This window comes from Urocampus carinirostris, chromosome 15 (genome assembly GCF_059441175.1).
Source record: "Urocampus carinirostris isolate Australia breed hairy pipefish chromosome 15, RoL_Ucar_1.0, whole genome shotgun sequence".
NCBI classification, from domain to species: domain Eukaryota; kingdom Metazoa; phylum Chordata; class Actinopteri; order Syngnathiformes; family Syngnathidae; genus Urocampus; species Urocampus carinirostris.
The window spans coordinates 17,451,962-17,474,985 of NC_142363.1; the positions used below are offsets into that span (position 1 = coordinate 17,451,962).

Below are 23,024 nucleotides of genomic sequence, written 5' to 3' on the forward strand. Positions count from 1 at the left end.
CGCTTGAAACAACAGTGAGCCACCATAATCCCAAGTGTGGCAAGATAATTAATTATCAAACCTGTCCAAAACTTGACATCAAGTTACATTTTGCTGAGTTTCCGGCAATGCAAAATGATTTTTCTCTTTTGAATGAATTGACTCATGTACTATTGCAAAGGTTGTACGGCCTACATACGTCGTTTGTTCTTACAATTCTTTGACAAGATATCCATTTCTTTTTATTTCCTGAAATATTTTGTCGTGAAATATTAACATTTTTGGGGGCTTATTTAGTCGGTTGTAAGATACAGAACTGTACTTAATCACATTTTTTAGTGGAAGTACAATGTTGGCAACACGATTCACTTGATATAATTGGAAATTATTTGAATGCAACACTAACTTTTCATTCTTTTTTCGGTGTATTTTTTTCTACTTTTTTTTTTAAATCCTTAAAAAAAATCTCATTGTGTTTATTTTTTCCGAGCTGTTACTTTTTTCTTTTTGTTCTCTATTTACTTTTTTCCTACATTTCTTTCTTTTCTTTTTTTCTGGCTTCTTTTCTAAACGTTTCCTTCTTTTTTCTCTTCCTTTTGTTTCTTTTTTTCTCAACTTTTCACTACTTTTTCATCTTGGTGTTTTTTTCTTTTTTGTTCTATTCCCCCCTTCCCTTAAGTAATTTTGTGCATAATTTTACTTAATATTTGGTCATGTTGGGATTAAAGAAGCAAAAACAACCTGAAGAGCCGTTTAGGACCCTTTTTAGTGAGCCGAGCCGAAGAAGCCGGTTCTCGACATACTCTACTAACTTTACTCAACTTCGTTCGACTTCAAAATACCGCATTTAGGACACAACGTCAGGGGAACCTGTGTATTTTTACCTTCATGCACTGTAACTTTGACTTAAGTCGCTTCTTAATAAGTAATTTTGAGCCCTCATTTTTGTGCGCTGGCTAGATTTTCTTGTGCGCCGAGAATGTGCGAGCAGAGCGCACTTGCGCACGCGCGCAGCTTAGAGGGAACACTGGTCACAGGTGCTTTTTTTAAAATTTAGAAAAACAAAAACGTACCCTTGTCGGTAGCAAAGCTGTTTCAGTTTGAGCTCGGAACAGTTCAGCTGAGTCAAGCCAATAATTATCCCTGAAAATGTTCCCTTGGGAAAAAAACGTGAAATGGCGATCAGGAAACAAATAGGAGGTGGAACAGAAAAAAAAATCCTAATTTAGAGTCATCACCTGCTCCAATGAGACGTGTTTTCCATGATAGTCCAAGCGAATGGGAACTTCAGAAGTGAATCTAAACTCCCTGTGGCATGAAAAAAAAGATTAATTAGAAGGCCCTTAAGAGTCCTTTTGATTTTCTTTTAAAATTTAATATGTATGCTAGCAACCTGAAAAATATAGGCTGGTCGGGGAACACAATAGCAGCCGTGTCGCCCGTCTCTTCCCGGCCACACACAGAGAATCCATTTTGGCCCGAGTGTCTTTGCACAGGGACAGAGATGATGGGTGCAGGATCCTGGTTGCTGACTGCTTGCTTGGAGAAGCTGCACAAGATTTCTGGGGTGGAGGCTTTCTTCATGGACGCGCTCACTGCAGTGGGATACAAACGCTTTGTGTCAGGTCGTTTGAAAATAATCTGCTAGAGTCTTGTGTAGAAGGATGCCCTCTATCTCCTTGTTCCCACAGGTCTTTTTCAGTATAGCATGAAAACGCAAAAAAAAAAAGGCCAGCTTCTAGTATAGTCCAAACGCCAACACAAACCCCAAAAAAGATGAAAAAACAAGAGTTCATTTGAGCATGTCTAAAAAATGCCCATACTTGCTCGGGTATCATGAACGAGCTGACTAAGGCTGCAATCATGACTTTTAGCTAGGAGATGGTGGAAGAGAGCAACCAAGTTTTAGAACTGTACAGCTCCTCTAACTTTATTATTCTCATTTTAATCCATACAAGAAATTTGCATACAATACCCAGTCTAAAAACCAGACGGGAACAGACGAAGACGGAGGCTCTGCTCCCCACAGGCAATATCATCGGGGCTTCTCCATAAAATGGGTGTGTAACCCCCAACCGCTCTCTTTTGTTGGACCTCAAAACTCAACGCAACAGCTGACACAAGCACTGGGAAACCAAGAAACACGTGGCAACCTGACATACCCATCGTAAAATTCTGAATGTCAAGTCATGAATGGTGCCCCTTCTCTCACCGAGCAGGTCAAACTCGTCGCACCCACAATAAAGGAAGACCCTCAGGCTAACAAAACACACAACAAAACCAGACTGCCCATCTCCAAGGTACGAACGCAAAACAAAAACAAATGCTGTTCTGGTGCATTTGGGTGAATGAAGCTGGATAAGCCTATATGGATAAATCTCAAATTATTCTCAGTAGTAGAAAATATCTTCCTATTTTCCCCATCCATTACTTTTCTTATTTTCACAACATAACCACTACCCAACACTCCATATTTTACAAATTCTTCAATACAAATTAGAAACTGCAAAATGCTTGTGTTGAGATGTTTTGATTAGGGAAGTTTGTTTTGTAAAAATTCGAGTGTGTTGTTTTTAATCAATCAATGTGTGTGTGCTTTTGTTTCATTATCACATCAATGAACCGCAAAAAAATAAATAAAGGAGTATCTTCTTCAGAACTAAGAGACTGATCGTTATTTAATAGAAAGGACGTTAGAGGCCCTTTTTTGATAATATGATGTAATTGCAATCGGCATGCAGAAATCGTAAAACAATTTCTTTCTTATCAACCTAGGCCTATTGCTCCCCTTAATAATGATTGCAATTCCCTTAATTAAGCGATAACAAACCTTACAAACACAATCTGACATGAATTCGTCTGCTACCAGTGAACGAAATAATACGTATTAGAGCTGAAATCGCTCGAACAAGAAACAAGTATTTCTTTCCCTCGTACAAAAAATTGTTATGCTGAAAAAAAAAGATCAAAACATTTATAGAATACTGGGAACAGGTACAAGTTGACAGGTATGTAAGTACAAGATAAATACACTGCACTCGCTTTGATATATTTACCCTCTTGACTAGGTGGGGAGAAAAACTCCACTTCTGTTGAAAGACTAGTGAAGAAGTCCTTCAGAAAAAACAGTGCATCCTTCAAGGAAGCAAAAATAAAGAATGTTATACATGGATTGTTGGATTCTAGTACACACAAGGAAACAAACATTTACCTGATCGATATTGAGGCGAAGAGGCATCAGGGAAACTCGTAGGCAACACTCTTGTGGAGCCTGGCCAGATTCAGGACACATGTGCAGCGCCTTTACTGTTAACTAAGCGGCACAAATCAGGAAGTTATCAAACAGCAACGATGACTGCATAACACATGTGTCGAGTTCCCCCCACCATGTTTGAATGAGCCTTGCGGGGCATTTCTTTGCTGGAGTACAAGTAGAGGAACTTGTTCATCTGGGAGCTCGCCAGCCTGTCTCTGATCTCCAAGTCTTGGACCACAAACACTTGGCGAGATACTGGCTGTTCCGATGGAGGTCCCCAGACCTCCTGGTCCTGCGGGTAAACCTCGTGTTGAAATCTCACCTGGGTAAAGGTTGAGAACAATCATAAAAATTAATGACATGATTTGTAACAAAAACTAACTTTGTAACTTTTTTATTATTTTTCCTTAGTTCAGTGATTTGACTACAGACGCTTCCCTACTTATGACCATTCGACTTACGAAAAACGGTAGATATGAACATTTTTTTCGGGATGTCGAAAAATATCCGGACATTACTTTTTCAAGTAGAGGACAGTACTGTAGTGCTTCTTTCTGCCGCGTGGCACTGTGAAAGATCACCCAGCATCCATACCAAAGAAGAAGTCCAGCTTCTACTTCCTAGTTCGTGTGTAAACATACTACCTGTAGTGTATCTCTAGCGCGCTAAAAACTTTGACGTTTTTATTACTTAATATCTCGTGCATCCATTCAATATGGTTGCTGTATAGTGTAAAGTAGAGGCGAGCAGTTTCTTTTAACTTAAAGTGGAATAAGAAAGATTGATGCGGTTGAGAAAATGGTTGGATCGTTTTTTTCGCCCACTTTCTACCATGGAGGAGGACCTCTTGAAGCGCATCTTCAAAAAGTAAGTTAAACTCAACTTTATTTAGCTTTATAGAGCATATTATTTTATGAAATGTTTATTTTTTTACTACAAAACAATACAGGTTACTTATACAAGCCTCAAACATACTTATATAAACTTTAAACATACAAAATATAGCACTGAAGCAACTTACAAACAAATTCAACTCACAAACGACCGTCCGGAACTTATCTCGTTCATAAGTAGGGCAGCGTCTGAACTCATTTCAAGGTATATTTTGTAATAAATAATACTTATGATAATAAGTGTTTTGTTTCATTGGTTTTCTCAAAAGCATATATCTGTAATAATTTGTACATTATCTCCCAGGTAATGTTGCTAACTCTCAGTATTATTTTCCTTATTTTTTTTTAATTCTTTATAATGCACTTATTCTATGAATAACAATTTAACTATATAAAATAACAGTAACGTATTGTAAAATCATTTCTAAAACACAGGTACAATTATTTGCCATGAAAAGATTTTGTTTAAAGAACCTTTTTTAGGGAAAAATAAAAGTTGAACATTTTGAAATGAGAAAGTAAAGGAGAAAATACATATACTGTGTATATATATATATATATATATATATATATATATATATATACTTATATAGATCATGAAAAAAAAGGAGAAAAAAGTAGACGAAATACTTTGCTGAGTTGAATCTCCATCAAGACATCCGGGTTTCTTCCTTTTCCACCTCCAGTTCGTCCTGAAACCCGAGCTTGGCGAACTGGTGTTTGTGAGGGCGAACTATGGGGAGTAGCCCTGAATTGCAAAATCATTTACTCCATTAGCTTTCGGGTTTAAAAATTGTATTGAAAAACAAATGAAAGAAACATTTTAAACTCACCCCCTGCTCCTGATAGGAGAAGCTGTGAACGTTAAGCGGCCGAAATCTTTGCCGCCGTAAAGGTGCCAAATAACGGAAATCTCCTTGATGAGGTAACGTACCTCCGGTGTAGGGAAATTCAAGGCCCCACGACTGGAATCGCTTCCGTCCAAAGGCTGACTGAAGTGATCGTATCGGATTTGAACCGGCTCCGATGTGAGCAGCTTCACGGCGGGTTCTTGATCGATGTCCTGAGACAATTGAAACACTCTCAAAAACTTGTAGGGAAAGAAAAGTATTCTCGCATCTGAAAAGTATCCTGTTCTAAAAATTACATGAATCCTATTTAAAGAGACATTTAATTGGTCACCAGCCAATCGGTGACATATAAATTGACAGGGCCTAAATTAATTATTAGCTAACAATCATAATCAAACTATTATAACCAGAGGTGGGCAAACATTTTAAGTCGCATTGGGTTAAAAAAACAATTGGCCAAGGTGTCAGCCCTGGAGATCTACCCCATTTTTGTTGTTCATGAATAAATAAACATGAAATCATCTACATGGTAAATATATTTTTAGATTTGCTTTTAAATAGATTATTCCCATTAAATTGGTTTTGCTCACAAGTTAAGACAACTAATATATAAGGTCCCTGCTTTAAGCACTATATTTGATTTTTAGTTTTGTGGTATTACTGTAGTTATATTTTTTGTACAGTTTTAGTTGTATTTTTGTAGTATAACAGTACAGGTATTTCTGTAGTATTACTGATTTATTTTTGTAGTATTCCCGTAGTGTATTTTTTGTATTACTGTAATATTTCTGTAGTTTATTTCTGTCAAATGTATGTAGTAGTATTTTTGTCATATTTCTGGTGTAGTGTCTCTGTATTATGGTATTACTATAGTAGTATTTTGGTCGTATTTTTTTTCTTTTTCGAAAGAAAGCAAAACAATGTATTATGACCCTGTTTCAAGCATAAAGTTCGAGATGTAGTTTTGTGTTACTTTTGTAGTATTTCTGTAGTATTTTGTAGCAGTATATTTGCTGTACTTTCTAAAGTAGAAGTCGTACGTTTAAAAGTCGTAATTCTATAGTAGTGTTTCTGTATTATAGTATTACTGTAGTAGTATTTTTGTAGCGTTCCTGTAGTACTCTTTTCTGTTCCGAAAGAAAGCAAAAAGATGTATTAGGTCCCCGTTTTCAAGCACTAAATCTGATGTTTAGTTTTGTGGTACTTTTGTAGTATTTCTGTAGTATTCACAAAAAGGGACAAATGGGTCAAAGCTGGATACCAAAAAAAAAAACATATATATATATATATATATATATATATATATATATATATATATATATATATATCTTTTTATGAGTAATACTTTATTCACTGTTTTATATATAGATATATATATATATATATATATATATATATATATATAAGAGAGAGGACATTAGAGGCCCTTTTTAACTCAGGCCATTTTTAACTCGGTAGCCTAGATGGTAGGGCGCCCGCTCTGAAACTGGGAGGTCGCTGGTTCAAGCCTCGGCTGAGTCATACCTAAGACTTACAACATTGGTACTCATTGCCTCCCTGCTTGGCGCTCAGCATTAAGGGTTGGAATTGGGGGGTTTGGTCACCTAATGACTAAAATGGCTGCGCCCTGTTTGGCTGCGGCTGCATCGGCTCGCTACAGTTTAACTGTACGCGTCAGGTGTATCGACATTTCGTTCTGTGTGCATTGTTATAAAGAATGACAATAAAAGTAAATTCTATTCTATTCTAATCATTCTAGTTCAGCGGGCTGGATTCAAAAGCCTGACGGGACACTTGTTATGAAGATTCAAAGATCAGCTTAAGACAATTGCCCAAACTATGATGATTTTGTTTTTAGGAGTGTCATTTAAATGAAGAATAAAGTTAGTAAAGTACCCTGAATACACCCTTTCTCTTGCATTACTTGAGCAAATACAGAATCAACTCATGCTAACCTCTACTCTTGAACCAGGCGTCTCCAGTATACAAAAGTCATCAGTTTCCTGTGGCAAGTTGGTAACAGGAGTGATAAAAGGCGAGTGGAGCATGGGGCAAGTGGGGCTGGCATCCTGGGGTGAACCGCCTCGCTCATCTGGGAACAGGAACAAGTCAGAGCGAGGGGGTACAAGACCGTGATATCTCTCCTCTTGGGCACCTAAAAATGGGATACAATATTAAAAAAGTGACATAAATAGCTTCCATGATGAAGCATTTCAGAACCAAAATCTTACCATTCTGATGTGTTCTCGAAGCCAGTTGACTATCGGTTTCTTCCATGGCTTCGCTCATTAGATCTTGCAAAATCTGCTGCTCGATCTCAGGTAGCACCGGAGTCTGACTGACAGGCCGGCTCGGACTCTCTGCCTGTACAAAGAAACTCAGATTAAGTAATAAGCATCTATGCTATGTAGAGCTTTGACAATGATGTCATTTAATTACTAATCGGTAGTTGACACATTATTGTATTTCTGTAAAACAAAATGGTAGTTTATCAATGCTTTTACTTGATTACATTGAAAAAGTTGACTTTGTACAAATGCCAATTTGCTCAATTTAGTAAAATACTTTTAATCCAAATGCATTTTCTATCAAGGCTCACTGATCCTTTAACCGCCAGGGTCGTATGTACACTACTTCCTGTTGTGTCTCTTGGGCAAGTACAGCCTAGTAGTGCACATCCCTCTCCAGGCTGTGTTTTTGGACAAGGGTTTGCTCCCCCACATAAAAAATTGTACTGGTTTACATGGTTACGAGTAGCAGGAGAATCTCACTGATCAGACTTAGATACAGCAGCTTCATCATCTGGTTGCCTTCCTTTTCGGTGTACAGCGTCATCCCGCTATTCAAAGATGATACTGGTGTTGAATTTCCTCAATTAAACTCATCTTGGGCTCAGATCATAAATCCAATTCTCAAGGTGCACTAAAAAACCTTTTTACATGAATGTATTCTTTTGCACAAGCGGAAGAAACAATTATGCCAACTTGGAACTACATTTAAAAATTAAAGGGATACATCTAAAAAGTAAGGATATTCATGTACATGTATTGGTGCCGATACTAGACTTTTTCAGGGTACTGGCACCAGCAATGGCAACTGATACCAGAATCAATTGCCTTCTAAAGGCAATATGATAATCAGGAACCTAAAATCAATAGAATGTCAAAATATCATTAAACAAATACGGACATAGTGTATTATTTGACCGCTAAGCATATTAGACACACTAGATTGTGTAGTGCAACCAGAAACGAGTGCTAAAAAGCTCAACAATTAATACTAACTAATGGGACTAAAAGTGACCAAACAGCACAATTTTTTCTCATTTTTTGACCAGCCTTTCGAGAGGTTTTCTCGACCTATGAGTATTTTGAAAATACATATTTATAAAATAAGTTAAAGTTTTTAAGGGAATTTAATTTTGTTGTTAAAATGCATATCCCTTAAAATATCAGTCATTAATTTGTAGAGGGAAGATAATTTGTCTAGCAATGCATCAATATGTGGCATGCTGACTGCTCAAGATTTGTGTATCATTATTGGTTTCGGTGAACAAAATGTGGTATTAGCTCCTAGTAAAAAGTTCTTTCGAAATTGATTACCAAAATTAAAAAGAACAAAGTACAATGAAAATGATTTATAGCTGCTAAACTGACTAAGTTTTCAACCACGAACCTTTTTTTTGGGCGTCAAACTGGTTTGCTTGGCCTCTGGCTCAGCAGGAGGAACCAAGTCCCCATAACTGGCAATGTACTGGATTAAGTTCATGAGGGCGGCACAGGAGTCGGCGCACGTTCTGATGTGGATGGCGTCACTGGAGCATCGAAGCTCGAATCTCGGCTCTGACTATGAACAACGACACAAGGAATTGTGAATAACAGGACATCCTTCAGGTCTCTTGAAAATATCCAGCCTACCAATTTTCCATCCGCGGCAGGTTTAACAGCGGTGATCCGCAGTTCCAGAGTCCCCATGTCCACCACTTGGACATAGTCTAGGACCAAAACAATGGTACAAGCATTGGTTAAAAACGCTTAAAACAGTTTGTTTCTCAAAAGTCAACTTACCACGAGCTAAATTAACAGAGACAACATTACACTTGTCCGAGAGGAATAAAGCAGCTTCGTCCAAAATGATCCTGAAAGAGGGTCTTAAGTTGAACTCATTTACAAAAATGAAACAATCATTTATGAAGTCATAGTCATGTCATACCTCAGCGTAGAGGAAGAGTGGTCCAGAGAAACGCTGCTGGAGATGCTAAAGGTTTCAATTAAAAGCAGGGCTCGCAGAGGTAAATATAAAGGTCTGTTCAAATATTAAAAAAAAAAAAAACATGCCTCATTACAAGACAAAAGTGGATGCTCCAAACAAGGTTGTGTGGCTCTTTTGACAATGAAAATAAATATTCTGAATCTGACATTATAGATAATTACTTCAGCTAAAACTGATGAGTTATACTTTACCTGTAGTCAAAAGAACAATTCCATAAATGTAGATGTAAGGTGCTGACAGACGTAGGGGGAAGGTACCCCAACACAGGCTCATCGGAAATATTCAAAAATTCGACCATCTGTAGTAAAGAGATTGGGCTTTGTTTTTTTACCTGTACACATTTATAAATCATCTAAAGGTGAGAGGAGAGAGTTGCTACCTGGTCGTACCACCCCAGGTTCGAAGGAGCCACTCTGTGCTGGACCGTCGCTCCTCGTATTCCAACAGCAACCAAAAATTCCTGCAAGCAAAAATGATTGACGTTTGAAACGTTGAAATCCAGGTTGAGTCCTGTTTTTTTCTCTAATCGCAATAAGGACTTGGTAGGTTAACTTGGAACTCATGGATTGCATTTTGTGCTGTGTTCCGTTAAATTGTATTGGTCTGTCGAAGTATTTTTGCACTTAAATGTACACTTAAGGAATATTCCTTGAATGTTTGAGCTCATTTTTAATATAACTTACAATTAGAATGAGATATTAAATCAGTAAGAAAGGAAAGAAGCAACACTTTCCTGAATGCAGGTAAAATATCAGTGCTGCTGTACATTTTTGCCTCTGGAAAGCAGTGTTGTGACATGCAAAGAGAAAATTGGAAAGATTTTTTCCTTGAAGGGACAGTGTGTTATATTTAGTGCCTCCTAGTGGTACAAAAACTTTCATAGACTTTTCATTTTATACATATTATTCAATGGGGGTTTAATCTCGCATGACAATATACTGATGTAGTTATTAAACGGCCAACACAGATGCAGTTTAGAATGGATTTCACATCAGCCTTTAAATGAATAAAACTAGCAGATGCCATTATCCACCAATATGTTGAATATTTGCATAATTTCTGCATCAATATTTGTTATCGAAAGATCCCAAAAGTAAATGCCAACTGTAATGAATTTAATGGGGCATTTACATAGCATACGGGCTATGCTAGGAATGTTTTACAACCTTTTTGGAGCCGGGGCACACGTTTTCTTTAAAATAAATCTCAAGACACACAGCCTAATGAATACAATGCCCAGCTCCAGTTAGATATTTTAATGTTTGAATTGTAAATTAAGTTTTTATTTTCTTAAAGAATTTAAAAATCTGTCCATGAAGTAAGATATTTATATTTATTCAATTTATTCCATTCCATATTTATTAAGACATTTCCTTTTTTTGGTCAAGGTCACAAAGAAAACATCTCTATACCACACTACTGCCTCCTGCTGACACATAAGAATAATACAACTTTTCTGCTTATCACTGAAATACAGCACAGTCAAATTTGAAAGACACCAGAAAATGTTTTGTGGCACACTGGTTGAGAACTTTTCAGATAATAACGTTATATTTAAATTTGCGATGGATCTAATTCTCGTGTATTTGCGTTTAGTTTTACTGTTAACTCCAACCAGCGTGTCATTAAACAGCTTACTGTACATTTAGGGATGGTATATTATCATGGTGCATTCAGTGCACTTTCACAACATGTTTTTTCCAATCTTTTCACTATGTACTGAACAATAATTATATTCATTTTACTATAAAAAAAAAAACCTAAAAGCTAAAATTCTAATTATGATAAACTTTTTTATTTATTATCAAACTGTGATAATATCATTTAATGTATTTGTAGGATTTGGCAGCCTACCTTAACGCTCCGCTCCGCATTTTGCAACAAAATCTTGACAGCAACCGACACCATGCTGCGGGCCTCCAAACCGATCCCTTCAGAGGGAGTGGACGCTCTCTCGGGGGATGACTCTGATTGGTAAATGGTCGGTTCCAGCCAGTGTGGATGGGACTTGGAAGGTAGCTTTATATCTGAGGAGGTTGGACTTCCAACCACAAGTCCTGGATGTAAAAAAAAAAAAACGAGTTAATCCGGCAAGATTCAGGCGACATACCTAACAATCCAATTGCTTACCCTGATGGTACATGGAGCTATTGGTTGTGTGGAAGCAGACATAGTGCTGGTCTTTGAAGCCTGCATGCTGTGTGACACTAAACAGCACTGCGTTTTTCATCTCCAACCAGAATTCTCCGTGTTTGTTTTTTAACAGTGTTTTATCTTCTTTCTAGAAAAACAAAAGACCTAAAGTACTAATAACCAAAAGTGTAAAAATGTTTCCAAATACCTTAGCATTAGTATTTATCGCAACCAATCCATGGTTGACACTGAGAAAAACAGAAAACAAGCTCTGGGAGCCCTTGTTCTGAACTTTGGTCTTTTTCTTCTTCTGTGAACTGAATGCTCGGTCAGAAGAAGTGTAAAAGTGCATGAACTCCTCATCCGAGCCACTGGTATCTTCTACAAGCATAGTACAAAAAAATGTATAACACTTCAATTCTACTCAAAAACATTCAACGGCCACAGTTTTGGCTGTCTCACCCTCGGGTCCAGTTGAGCGGAACTGGGTGAAACTGTCTTTGGTGTAGGTGTTGATCAGCTGACTGGCGACAGTAAGACCAATTCCATATGGCATACTGTCCACTGTCTCCACAGGGGAAGGAGCAGTGGGTTCCCACAGCAGAAGGTCATTATTAATTCTGCAAAGAGTAGATATAAATGCTCTAAAATATATTCTGCAGTACGGTCCAAGCAGAATTTATCATTCCTGGTGAGCGACCTTACTTTATTACAAGTTCATTTGGTTACTATAAATAGTAAATGAGAATGATTCACATTGCGCATTATAGAAAGATTGACACAATTTTATTATAAAAGGTTCAGTTAGAAAATTAAGCACACCAAAAAACAATTGTCTTTCAAGTTCACTTTTTTCAAGTTCTTTCAAAAATAATTTTTCTAATATTAGGTATTGTTTTGCTTATTTTAAGTCGTATTTTTCTAATTAATCTAATATACATACATGACGTAGTGATAATACTTCTTCCTCAATGAGTTCAACTTTGCTGCAAAACTTTCAAATTAGGAAATACAAGTTCAAAATATATCAAGCTTATATTTTAGAATGTATTGTTCTCAGTTTTTGCTGGACTCTTTGCATCCTGGGAATGTGAGCACATGACATTACAGAAAAAAATATATAGTAAAATAAGAAAAACATTTTAAACAAGCCATTCAAATCTATATTCAAAGTGAGCAAAATTATCTGCCATTGGCTTTTTTTTAACTTTAAAGATCATTAGCTTTCTACATTTTTCTTCATTCTTTTAAATTAAATTGTAAGTGGAATAATTACAGTTTATAGCGGCATGCAGAATGCAAATCTAGTGAGAATTTTATTTGGTACTTTTTTATTCATTTCTTGTAAAGTAAAATAAGAAAAATACTTTACTTTATAAAAATTATCTGCCAAAACAACAGAAAATAATACTTTCAATAATTTAAGATAAAACCAAATTACTATATCTTTTTTTTCCCTCGTTCTTTTAACTGGACTGTTCCCAGTATAGTTTTGCTATTGGGAAACTCATTTTATTAGATTTTATTACAAGAGAACCGTGACTCTCATGTTGTGCATATGCTTCATCTTTGGTACATAAATGTACTGCATTACCCGAGTACTCATCTATAGTGAAATGAGCTTGATTTTTTTCTATGACTCACCTGTTGTGCAATTTTTCATAAAAAGCTTTGCTGGGTAATGCTAACTGCACATTGGGGAAACACAGCTCGAGGACAAAACGAGAATTGTTCATAGTTTTCTCTTGGAACTCAGTCATCTCAGTGGCATCACCGGGAATTACCATCTGAAATTGAAAAAACAAAACAAAACATGTTGCCTTTTGAATATTGGTGCAGAGAAGTTTTCAAATTTTCGAGAAGACAAGACACCCACCTCTTCGTTTTCGTACATAACCCTGCGCGATGAAAATGGTGATGGTTCTGGCTTCCCAAAGTCACAAACATCCTTGAACGAGTGGGCCGCCCCATCCTCCTCTTCCTCCTCAAGGAAATTGTCTTCGGCTCCTTCATCCTCGGCCGTAACACGTTCCAGGATTGAGTGCACCGCAGTGGGGTTTATTTTCAACACAACACTGGTGACAGAAGCATGCTGTCAGTGTAAGGTGACCAAAATCAGTCAGGCAAGGTGAAACATACCGCGGCCAATCAAATTTCACACTCTCAGATGATGTCATGTCACCATCCATGGTGTGGGACACTCTGAGGAACATGCCAGCTGATTGTTCAGGCTCTTCCTGAAACCTACCTATAGAGGGAATGAAGGCTAAGACAGTTAGGCAGGACTCATAAGATAAAATGGAAACTTTCAACTTCATCCTACCAATCAACTCTCTGATGGTGAGTTCCATCTTGGTTTGATCCGGTGTGCTGCCACCCCTATATTCCGTTTTAAATTCCAGGTCTTCCAGCTCCAGGTGCAGTACTTCCTTCTGCAAAGACTTTTTAAACCAGGGACCTTTTTCCTGATCGGAGCGCAGATCGGGAATGGGAAAACGGACGGCCAGGCCAAGTGTTGGGGCGTTAACAGTCAGTGACACATGACAGTTGGAAGGGGCGTGGCTCTCGTCCAGAAAAACCTCAGCAAAGGCCTTATGCTGCCCAAGAAAATATACATAAGAGAATGAGAATGGTTGCAAAATCTATGAATATCCAGAAGAGAACCAAACCTATTTTTTTCTTAACAAATAATGCGGAAGGGGTATAAAATTGAAACTCATCATTGGAGAATTTTTTTTTTACACCTGCACTCCAAAAACATTCACACATTTCTTTCTTACCTTAATTATGATTTTTCTCATTGTACTAATTATAATAACTTGTAAATACTTGCATAAGACTTTAGGAAAGATGGGGGATCTCATTGTAGATATTGTTTTTCTAATTTAACGTATGCTTTGTAATTAACTAATATGATTAAAAATATTTACTAAAATTAATCAAAGTGCTGTATGAAAAATAATATTTAAAACATATTTGACAGTGCAATTACATTTTACGTATCGGTGTCCTTATTTTACTACATATTTCATCGGTCCTGGATATCTTTGGTTTACCTGAATTTATATAAATCATAATGTGACTGCTTCCAAGTGTATAGTATGTTTATTATTAAAGGGAGGGGCAACACTAAAGATTTTTAGTATTGCGTGTGCTCTCGGGAATCTAAACTTTGCATTCTAAATAATAATGCAATCAGGAGGTGGCCAATTTTCCACTCAATCTCAATTAAAATTGAAACAACCAATGAACGACTTCAGAAAAAAGGCAGAGGTTGGCTGTTACTCATGTAACTTCTTGTTTTCAGGCAGTAATGAATGTAGAAACATTAATCAAAACATGACACAAAGAAAAAACTAATGCTGAGAGTGAGCATGGCCAAATATGGTCACCTTACGCCCCCTCCCCTAAGGAAATTTGACAGATCTATTTCTGCCAACCTTTGCTTAAAGGTTTGCACCGTATTTGCACTAATAACCCGGTCAGGCAAAAAATTCCAAATTTTTGGTATCCTGAAAGAAATCAAGTTTCCATGCAAGTTGCTGGTAGGTCTAGGCACCCGTAACTTATATCTGTGACCACGTAAACCATCAACACGACAGAACTCAAAAAATTGATCAAAAGGCACATCGATCATTCCATGTAGTACTTTGAACACAAAAATTAAATCAAATCGAATTCTGCGGAGCTCCAAAAAGTCCAAGTTCAGTCTTTGTAGTCTTTCCGGATATGACAAGTTGTGTCATATGACAGTACGTGTCAAAACGGACGCTAAAAGTTTTCTTACCAAGCTGACATGTTTATTGTAGGATGTGTACAAGTGTGAAGTCATCATCTCTGCGGTGGCTAGCTTCTGAGGCTGAAGCACGGAAATTATACGGTCCACAATGCTGATGTCCAGCTCGGAGCGTGCAGGGCCCAGCTCCACTTGTATGTCAGCTTTTCTGGGGATGGTGCTGAGTCGCACCTGGCCATGCTGTAAATAGAAAAGTATGCGACTACCAAATGTAATATTTGTATATTATTTTCTTTGCAACTTTACCTGTGGGCCTCTGCGCTCCACCTGTTTGTAAAGCAAGTGAAAGCAGGTTTTAGGAGGCGTGCTGCCACTGGCTGTGGTGCTAAACGTCAGGAGCTGAGGTGTGACAGAAAAACGTGAGAGTCATACTGTGGCGGGATCTACCAACTAATGTATGCAGATCCATTTCAGACCTCGGTGTACTGAATAATCTCTGAGGGGAACAGGCACTCCAGCAATTCCATTCGCTCCAAGGAGACATCGGTGTAGCAAGTCCGTAGACTGGATCCCTGACAGTGCTCGTACATCACCTTCAAATTTTGACCCACAAACCTGCCAATGAAGTAACATTTTATGACGACAGTTCCCGAGCCCAGCTAAACATCAGTGCCACGCACCTGAGGTGATCTTGGGGACAGGCGTGATTGAAGACCGTTCGAGATAGAAGGAAAGAGGTGGGATCGAGGTGGCTAGGGCCCAGCACACTGAAGAAGTGCTTAGAAATGGCGCCCAGTGGACCCAGGGAAGCGTCTAGTGGTGGCAGTGGGTCAATGTGGAGGACTGACAATGCCAAACTGCTCAGCTTCAGATTTAGAACAATCTCTGGCCTTGAGTCATCGTCGTGGGTTTTGCATGGATGCGCTGGAATGCAATCATGATCATTGGGTTGACTCAATTTCAGTGTTAAGTTATTTTATTTGTTTAATAACTGAGAAAACAGACATATAAGTGGGCGGTATTGCAAAATATAAAACCGTTTTGGAAAAATATGATGGTTTACACTTTTTTTTCAGGTTAAACAAAACCAAGACAAAATGTCCCCCAGGAATGAGTCCAAAAAAACGAGATCAGATTAATAGTATAATATGTCCAGATTTAAAGGAGAAATTTCCAGCCGAATCAACCGTTTAGGGCTTTTGGCTATTTTAAAATGGAAATTCCAAACTAAAACACAGTTAACATGGTTTTTGCCTCAGTCACCCATCTAAGAATTCCAGCTAAATCTTGTGCTCCGACCAGCACTCGCTCCCATCTTGTAAAAACGTCTAGACGGCCCACATTGAAGGGGCCCTTTACTGCAATTTTTTTCTCAGCAATGCACACTGTATGGAGCTATAAATAGTATTTATTGTGAAGCTCATTTAAAAAAGATACATGTATTTAAAAATATTTGAAATATAGATGGAAAAAAAAATTCAGAAGAACAATGCTTTTTCCTTGAATATTTGAAAGTTCCAACAACTTGTCTGTGTCTGGTCTTTGAAAGATCTAGGAGTCGAGCGCAGAACGTGACATTTTGTTATGGAGATCCCCGTTCTATAGTACTGCTAGTGGAGGATAATAGCCGAGGGGAGAAGCTAGTCTTCTTACCCCATCAGCGAAAAATTGCAGTTAATCCATGATTGTGATTGCCGGAGACTTAAGACTAAATAAGATAGGCCTAATGGACAGTCTAACAATCTTTTTGAGAAGTCACTAAGAATCTAATACGGTAATATAGCTCACCCTAACCGGGTACTTTGAATTTTACACTACAATAGTTTGTATGTGCTAGCAGTTAAACACAGACTTACATGTTTGCCGCAACAATGTTTGAGGCGGTTGAGTGTCCCGTGACATTCCCGGAGCCTGCTTCTCTCTTTGTCGTGGTACATCCATGTAATCGTCCCACAATGCCTAATACCACAAGAAACAAATTGACTGGGACCAAAAAGAGAACACTAGAAATGTTTTGGAATTTTACTTACAGCTGTGTTCCCCAGTGGTGATTCTCCCGGTGAGACAGAGTAGTTGCTATTGAGTGACAAGTCCAAATCTATAGTTGGTGGTTCCCCCAAAGGAGGAAGGGACGACAAGCTGTGGGACATGTCCATGTCTCCCATGGAGAAGAAGACGTCATCTATTTTCACAAAAGGTTTGTATAAAAAAACAAAAAACAACTGGGGTCACCTTTTTTAAGCCTAAATATACTTTCTTGTTAGGGGCTACCATTTTGTAATTAATTTGGTAAAATAACACCATATCAATCCTTTACTATGTTACTATTCTGCTATTACCAGGTTGTAATTATTATAAGCAGGGTTAAATAATATGAGTCTACCACTAGTACATCTGACTTGTAAAAGGTAACTGTGTTATTGACCAATACAAATAACAAGCTATGTTTTAAAAATAATTTGGGAATAATTGATCATCCATTTAAAGTAATGCATCATGAACAATGCTTTCTCATGCTAGTTAGAAATTTCTTAGAAAATCACAATGACTTAAATAAACTATGCAGTGGATTCAGAAAAAAATCCCTTACCATAGATGTTAGTGATATCAAAGGGAAAATGACTTGAAATCTGCTACTTATTGTAATTATACATCCACACTGTGATGCACACAAGAAACCCTGCTCTAACCATAAAATATAAAACATGTATACCTGTAAATGCTAACGAATGAGCTTAACTCCCATGAGCTGCTATTGATGTGAAAAATCCAATTCCACAGGGGAAGCACCGAATCGGTTAAAATAGCAACACTGTGTGAGCTGTTTCTTTTTAAGAGGAAACAAATGTGTGGGAGATCGAAGGTTCCTCTTAAGACAGTTTTAATCAAACCTCGACTGGAGACAGTTCGTGTAGTCTGGCTCGAATACAATTCCGTTTCTGCTCCTGCAATCACATTGTCCTTCTTCAAACAGCGGTTCAGTTCCATTTGTAGCCGGTACTCATCCTCTTGTTGCATGGGACGACTTTTTTTGTCCTTGGCCCATTGTTGTGCGCCTACATGTTGAAGCAAATAGATGTCCACACAGTTTAGTGACCATGCCGATTTGTTCCATTTCGTAACATTAACCTTACGTTCAAAGGAAAAAGCTCCGAACAAGTCCAGAAGGAGATGAACTTGGCGAGGAGCAAGCAGAATCAGAAGTGTGTCAATGTGCCCGGTGACATCAAGCTGGGAGGCAAAGAAAGATTACAGAGCTCTGCTCTATAAATATCAACACCAAAATCAAATTACTGAATGTTTTTTACTTTTGCTCCAGGCATGTTGACGTTGTTTTTCAGTGTGAGGGACAGCTCAATTTGACCGAAAAGACTTCCGACCTGCACAGGCCGAAAAGGGACTGTTGTGGATATCGTTTCTGTAAATTGCGGATGAGGTTCATAAATGATCTTGGGATTCCAGCTGGGAGAGAGTTTAGGTTCTGTTTCCTGTTAAACACATGTAACAAAATATATTGACTGGCAGAAGTTATATACAACTAGTATGTCCATGATCTGAAAAGGCAAACCGTTGGAAGCGGCGACGTTTTTAAATCGGATCGAGTCAAATCCATGAACTCGTCCCAAAATACAGTCATTCCTTCCATCTGTAGTTTTTTATGTGCAAATGTGGTTGGTTGATGCACATTTAGACTTGAGCTCTCTTCCTCGGTTTCATCGGAATAAAAAATCCTGGATAATATTGAAAATGTAAAAAGTTAGAAATAAAATACACACAGAATAAAATAAAAAAACTGAGAAAATGACCTTTGTAATAAATTAAGTAAATGACTTATTTACCCCTGGAAACATACTGTAGCCTATAAAAATGATAGGGGAAAGATGACTAAAATTGGTGTTGCAAACTGAGCTAAAAGGGAGAAGTTTCCAGTTATTAATGTACTTTAAACCTATTAGCAACAAGAGGTTAACATAATTTCAACTATTTATGATAGACAGGAATATCTCAGAAAATTAGAATAGTGTCATAAACTTTTATTTTCTGCCTTACAATTAAATATATATATATATATATATATATATATATACTGGACTGTCTCAGAAAAATAGAATATTGTGATAAAGTTCTTTATTTTCTGTAATGCAATTAAAAAAACAAAAATGTCATACATTCTGGATTAATTACACATCAACTGAACTATTTCAAGCCTTTTATTATTTGAATATTGCTGATTTTGGCTTACAGCTGAAAAAAAACTCAATAATCCTATCTCAAAATATTAGAATACTTCCTCAGACCAAGTAAAAAAATAATTTTATAACAGCAAAACTAAATCAAACATTTGAAAATGTCCATTGATAGACTCAGTACTTGGTTGGGAATCCTTTTGCACGGATTACTGCATCAATCCGGCGTGGCATGGAGGCAATCAGCCTGTGGCATTGCTGAGGTGTTATTGATGCCCAGGATGCTTCGATAGCGGCCTTCAGCTCATTTGCATTTGTAGGTCTGGTGTCTTTCATCTTCTTCTTAACTATACCGCACAAATTATCGATGGGTTTCAGGTCAGGGGAATTAGCAGGCCAATCAAGGACAGTGATGCCATGGTCAGTGCACCAGTTACTGGTGGTTTTGGCACTGTGGGCAGGTGCCAGATCATGCTGGAAAATGAAATACTCATCTCCATAGAGCTTTTCAGCAGATGGAATCATGTAGTGCTCTAAAATCTCTTGGTACACAGTTGCATTTACTCTGGACTTGATGAAACACAGTGGACCAACACCAGCAGCTGACATGGCTCCCCAAACCATTGCTGACTGTGGGAACTTCACACTGGATTTCAAGCAACTTGGATTTTGCTCTTCTCCAGCCTTTCTCCAGACTCTGGCGCCTTGACTTCCAAATGAAATGCAAAACTTGCTTTCGTCTGAAAAGAGGACTTTGGACCACTCTGCAACTGTCCAGTGCTTCTTCTCCATAGCCCAAGTCAGACGCTTCTTCCGTTGTCTTGAGTTCAGAAGTGGCTTGACCATGGGAATACGGCTATTGTAGCCCATTTCCCGGACTTGTCTGTGAACTGTGGCTTTTGATACCTGGACTCCAGCTTCAGCCCACTGTCTTTGAAGGTCCCCCAAATTCTGGAAGCGGCTCTTCGTCACAATTTTGTTAAGGCTGCGGTCGTCTCTCTTGGTTGTGCAGCGTTTCCGGCCACATTTTTCCCTTCCAACAGACTTTTTGTGGATATGCTTTGAAACTGCACTCTGTGAACAGCCTGCTCTTTGAGAAATTTCTTTTTGTGTCTTACCCTCCTGATGGAGGGTATCAATGATGGTCCTCTGGACAGCAGTCAGATCAGCAGTGATTTAGTTTACTGAACCAAGCTGAGTGTTTTTAAGGCTCAGGAAACCCTTGCAAGGTGTTTCGAGTTAATTAGATGATTCAGGTGATTAGTTGAATAGCCTACTTGTATACTTTTTCATGATATTCTAATATTTTGAGATAGGATTTTTGAGTTTTCTTAAACTGTAAGCCAAATTCAGCAATATTAAAATAATAAAAGGCTTGAAATAGTTCAGTTGATGTGTAATGAATCCAGAATGTATGACATTTTTGTTTTTTTAATTGCATTACAGAAAATAAAGAACTTTATCTCAATATTCTAATTTTCTGAGACAGTCCAGTATATATCATGCATATTGGATTTGTCATTTATCAACTGAAATATAGCAAGTTTTTATTGTTTTAATATTGCTGATTATGACAAAAACTCAAATAGCCAATCTCAAAATGTTAGAATTTGTGAAAAAGTAGACTGTAAACCGCAATCCGGAATATTAAAATAATGAAAGACTTGTGATATTTTTGTTGATTTGTAATGAATCCAGAATGTATGATAGATTTGTTTATTAAATTACATTACACAAAATAAAGAAATTTATCACAAAATTTGAAATTCCTGAACCAGTCCTGCATAATTGAAATGAGTATAATAAAAGATACCAGGCCACAAAATACCAAGTTCTTTTTTTATTTTTATACCCATCAATACTAGCAGCACTATTTATTTATTTAACTACAATAGATAAATAAATATCTCAAACACTAATTTGCTAATTGATTCAATGTGAGTTGAAAACATTGAGTCAATTTAAAAAAAATGATATTTTAACAATTTTAATGCAAAACTATTTTTGGTTTTTAACTTTTTTTACTTTGTAGCTGATAATTAAACCCTGAATGTTTTAGGGAAAATGTGTTTCAGCAGAAAGGTGTGTAGCCCAACATACTTGCCGATCCGAATCTCAAGCGCAATCCCAGTTTTGGAATTTTCTGGAATGTGTTCAACCCTCAGAACGGTATCCAAAAATGTCACTTTGACTCTTCTCAAAACTGGAGGATATAACGTTTGAATAGGAATTACTGCGTGCATCATCCTCATCCTTTAGCTCCATGAGGCTTTCTCAGCAAATCACATACCCGTTTCAATCGTTTCAGCAAACTTCTCCAATCCTTCAAAGGGCTGGAAGCTCTCCGCAGAATCATCTGTGAGCTTCTGGCTGAGACATTCCTTGGCGAGTTGCATGCTACTTGTCATGAAACTGGACCAGTACGTGGACTCCGATCCTGATGCTGAAGGGACAGTTTTCAGATTTAGAATTAAATGAAAAAAAGTAATTTTTTATTCAATTTTCAGAACTCAAATATCATCTTACCTACTCTTGGCCTCGGTCTAAACACCATTTCCAAACCTTTGACCTCAAGAGCACAGTTGTCATGCAGCAGGGCTGCCCATGGAACAGTTAGAGTAATACTCTGGATGAATCCTGCAATAATCTCAAAGGGAGCATCTACTGACTCTAAGAGCTCATTGAGGGACTGAAAAACAAAGTGCACATTTTAGTTTGAGTAAGAAAAATGGTATGCTTATTGGATTAAAACACAACATACCCACTTATCCAGAGGTACTTGTGCCAAAGATCCAGTGCCTTGATAGAGGTCTAAACTAAGCTGGTCCAAACTCAATTTCTCCTGCAGAAAGTTTCCAAGGTACCGATGCAAGAGGTACCGACAGGCCCGCTTCTTGATCGATTCGGAGAATGGCCAAGGCATCTTGACTCAATGTGAATGCAGTAAAGTGCAAAAAACGAAGCTCTTTAGCTAAAATGCGTTTGTTTAAACCATCTCCTGGACTGGAAGAAATCAGAACACGTGGATTCTCACAACCATCGCATCACATCCTACGATGATGGAGGATACGATGGGACTACAAGATGTGTGAAGACAGGTCTCGGACTTCAGTCTCCTGCACAAATAAACAAGCAAAGTGCTTTGACAGACAATTATATCACCGTTTAAATAACTCCGAAGTGCCGGTGCAACAATAAAGACACGCTATACCGTTACAGTCGCTTTTCTGCCTTTATTAAGGAAATAGCTAGGATGTTGAAAGCACCACCGATGATTTGCCTGATAAAGCCGCCAGGGTAACCAATTTCAATGTATTTATTCACAGGATATATGATCATAGCCAGCTAGCATTAAATACTAAGTGCAATCAGTGTTGTTGTTACCCGGCTATGATGCTAAGGTTGAATCACTACACTTTACCTTGTAAGCTTATAAAATGATATAAAACATAAAAGGTTATAACAATGTTACTAAGTCACGCAAAAGACCAAGTGGACGTGGAAGTTTAAAATGATTTGAATAGAGTGGAAATAAAGTGGCTTTTAAATTACCTTCTAAATGCGTTGTTTACAAACACTCGCATGACTCCGCACCAAGTGGGGCTCATAGACCGGATTGTTCACGTTAGGTTGAAGCAGCAAAGGAGACAAAACATTGGAACTAGTCACAATTCTCTTGTCCAATTGGTTGTTTTAGCATTCAGTCAATTATTGGAG

General features: G+C 37.7%; 1 protein-coding gene across 1 annotated transcript in view; it reads right to left on the reverse strand.

The window, feature by feature from the left end:
• atg2b (autophagy related 2B) overlaps nucleotides 1-22,957 on the reverse strand; it is a 29,102-nt gene extending 6,145 nt beyond the window's left edge. Inside the window, exons 1-39 of the mRNA XM_088354107.1 lie at nucleotides 22,860-22,957; nucleotides 22,069-22,423; nucleotides 21,834-21,996; nucleotides 21,598-21,750; nucleotides 21,408-21,510; nucleotides 18,689-18,851; nucleotides 18,429-18,608; nucleotides 18,255-18,351; nucleotides 18,012-18,176; nucleotides 17,151-17,302; nucleotides 16,977-17,079; nucleotides 15,801-16,044; nucleotides 15,597-15,735; nucleotides 15,427-15,519; nucleotides 15,172-15,360; nucleotides 13,708-13,981; nucleotides 13,524-13,632; nucleotides 13,261-13,459; nucleotides 13,029-13,171; nucleotides 11,847-12,004; nucleotides 11,593-11,765; nucleotides 11,382-11,532; nucleotides 11,106-11,308; nucleotides 9,631-9,711; nucleotides 9,443-9,549; nucleotides 9,192-9,284; nucleotides 9,047-9,117; nucleotides 8,897-8,973; nucleotides 8,655-8,825; nucleotides 7,211-7,343; nucleotides 6,935-7,134; nucleotides 4,962-5,191; nucleotides 4,759-4,876; nucleotides 3,366-3,557; nucleotides 3,191-3,292; nucleotides 3,036-3,114; nucleotides 1,373-1,574; nucleotides 1,218-1,287; nucleotides 1,053-1,135 (exon numbers count right to left, since the gene is read on the reverse strand). Coding sequence (XP_088210233.1) covers nucleotides 1,053-1,135; nucleotides 1,218-1,287; nucleotides 1,373-1,574; nucleotides 3,036-3,114; nucleotides 3,191-3,292; nucleotides 3,366-3,557; nucleotides 4,759-4,876; nucleotides 4,962-5,191; nucleotides 6,935-7,134; nucleotides 7,211-7,343; nucleotides 8,655-8,825; nucleotides 8,897-8,973; nucleotides 9,047-9,117; nucleotides 9,192-9,284; nucleotides 9,443-9,549; nucleotides 9,631-9,711; nucleotides 11,106-11,308; nucleotides 11,382-11,532; nucleotides 11,593-11,765; nucleotides 11,847-12,004; nucleotides 13,029-13,171; nucleotides 13,261-13,459; nucleotides 13,524-13,632; nucleotides 13,708-13,981; nucleotides 15,172-15,360; nucleotides 15,427-15,519; nucleotides 15,597-15,735; nucleotides 15,801-16,044; nucleotides 16,977-17,079; nucleotides 17,151-17,302; nucleotides 18,012-18,176; nucleotides 18,255-18,351; nucleotides 18,429-18,608; nucleotides 18,689-18,851; nucleotides 21,408-21,510; nucleotides 21,598-21,750; nucleotides 21,834-21,996; nucleotides 22,069-22,230 — 5,525 coding nt within the window. The 5' untranslated portion in view covers nucleotides 22,231-22,423; nucleotides 22,860-22,957. The remainder of the gene's footprint in view (nucleotides 1-1,052; nucleotides 1,136-1,217; nucleotides 1,288-1,372; nucleotides 1,575-3,035; nucleotides 3,115-3,190; nucleotides 3,293-3,365; nucleotides 3,558-4,758; nucleotides 4,877-4,961; nucleotides 5,192-6,934; nucleotides 7,135-7,210; nucleotides 7,344-8,654; nucleotides 8,826-8,896; nucleotides 8,974-9,046; nucleotides 9,118-9,191; nucleotides 9,285-9,442; nucleotides 9,550-9,630; nucleotides 9,712-11,105; nucleotides 11,309-11,381; nucleotides 11,533-11,592; nucleotides 11,766-11,846; nucleotides 12,005-13,028; nucleotides 13,172-13,260; nucleotides 13,460-13,523; nucleotides 13,633-13,707; nucleotides 13,982-15,171; nucleotides 15,361-15,426; nucleotides 15,520-15,596; nucleotides 15,736-15,800; nucleotides 16,045-16,976; nucleotides 17,080-17,150; nucleotides 17,303-18,011; nucleotides 18,177-18,254; nucleotides 18,352-18,428; nucleotides 18,609-18,688; nucleotides 18,852-21,407; nucleotides 21,511-21,597; nucleotides 21,751-21,833; nucleotides 21,997-22,068; nucleotides 22,424-22,859) is intronic.
• Between the last annotated feature and the right edge of the window lie 67 nt (nucleotides 22,958-23,024).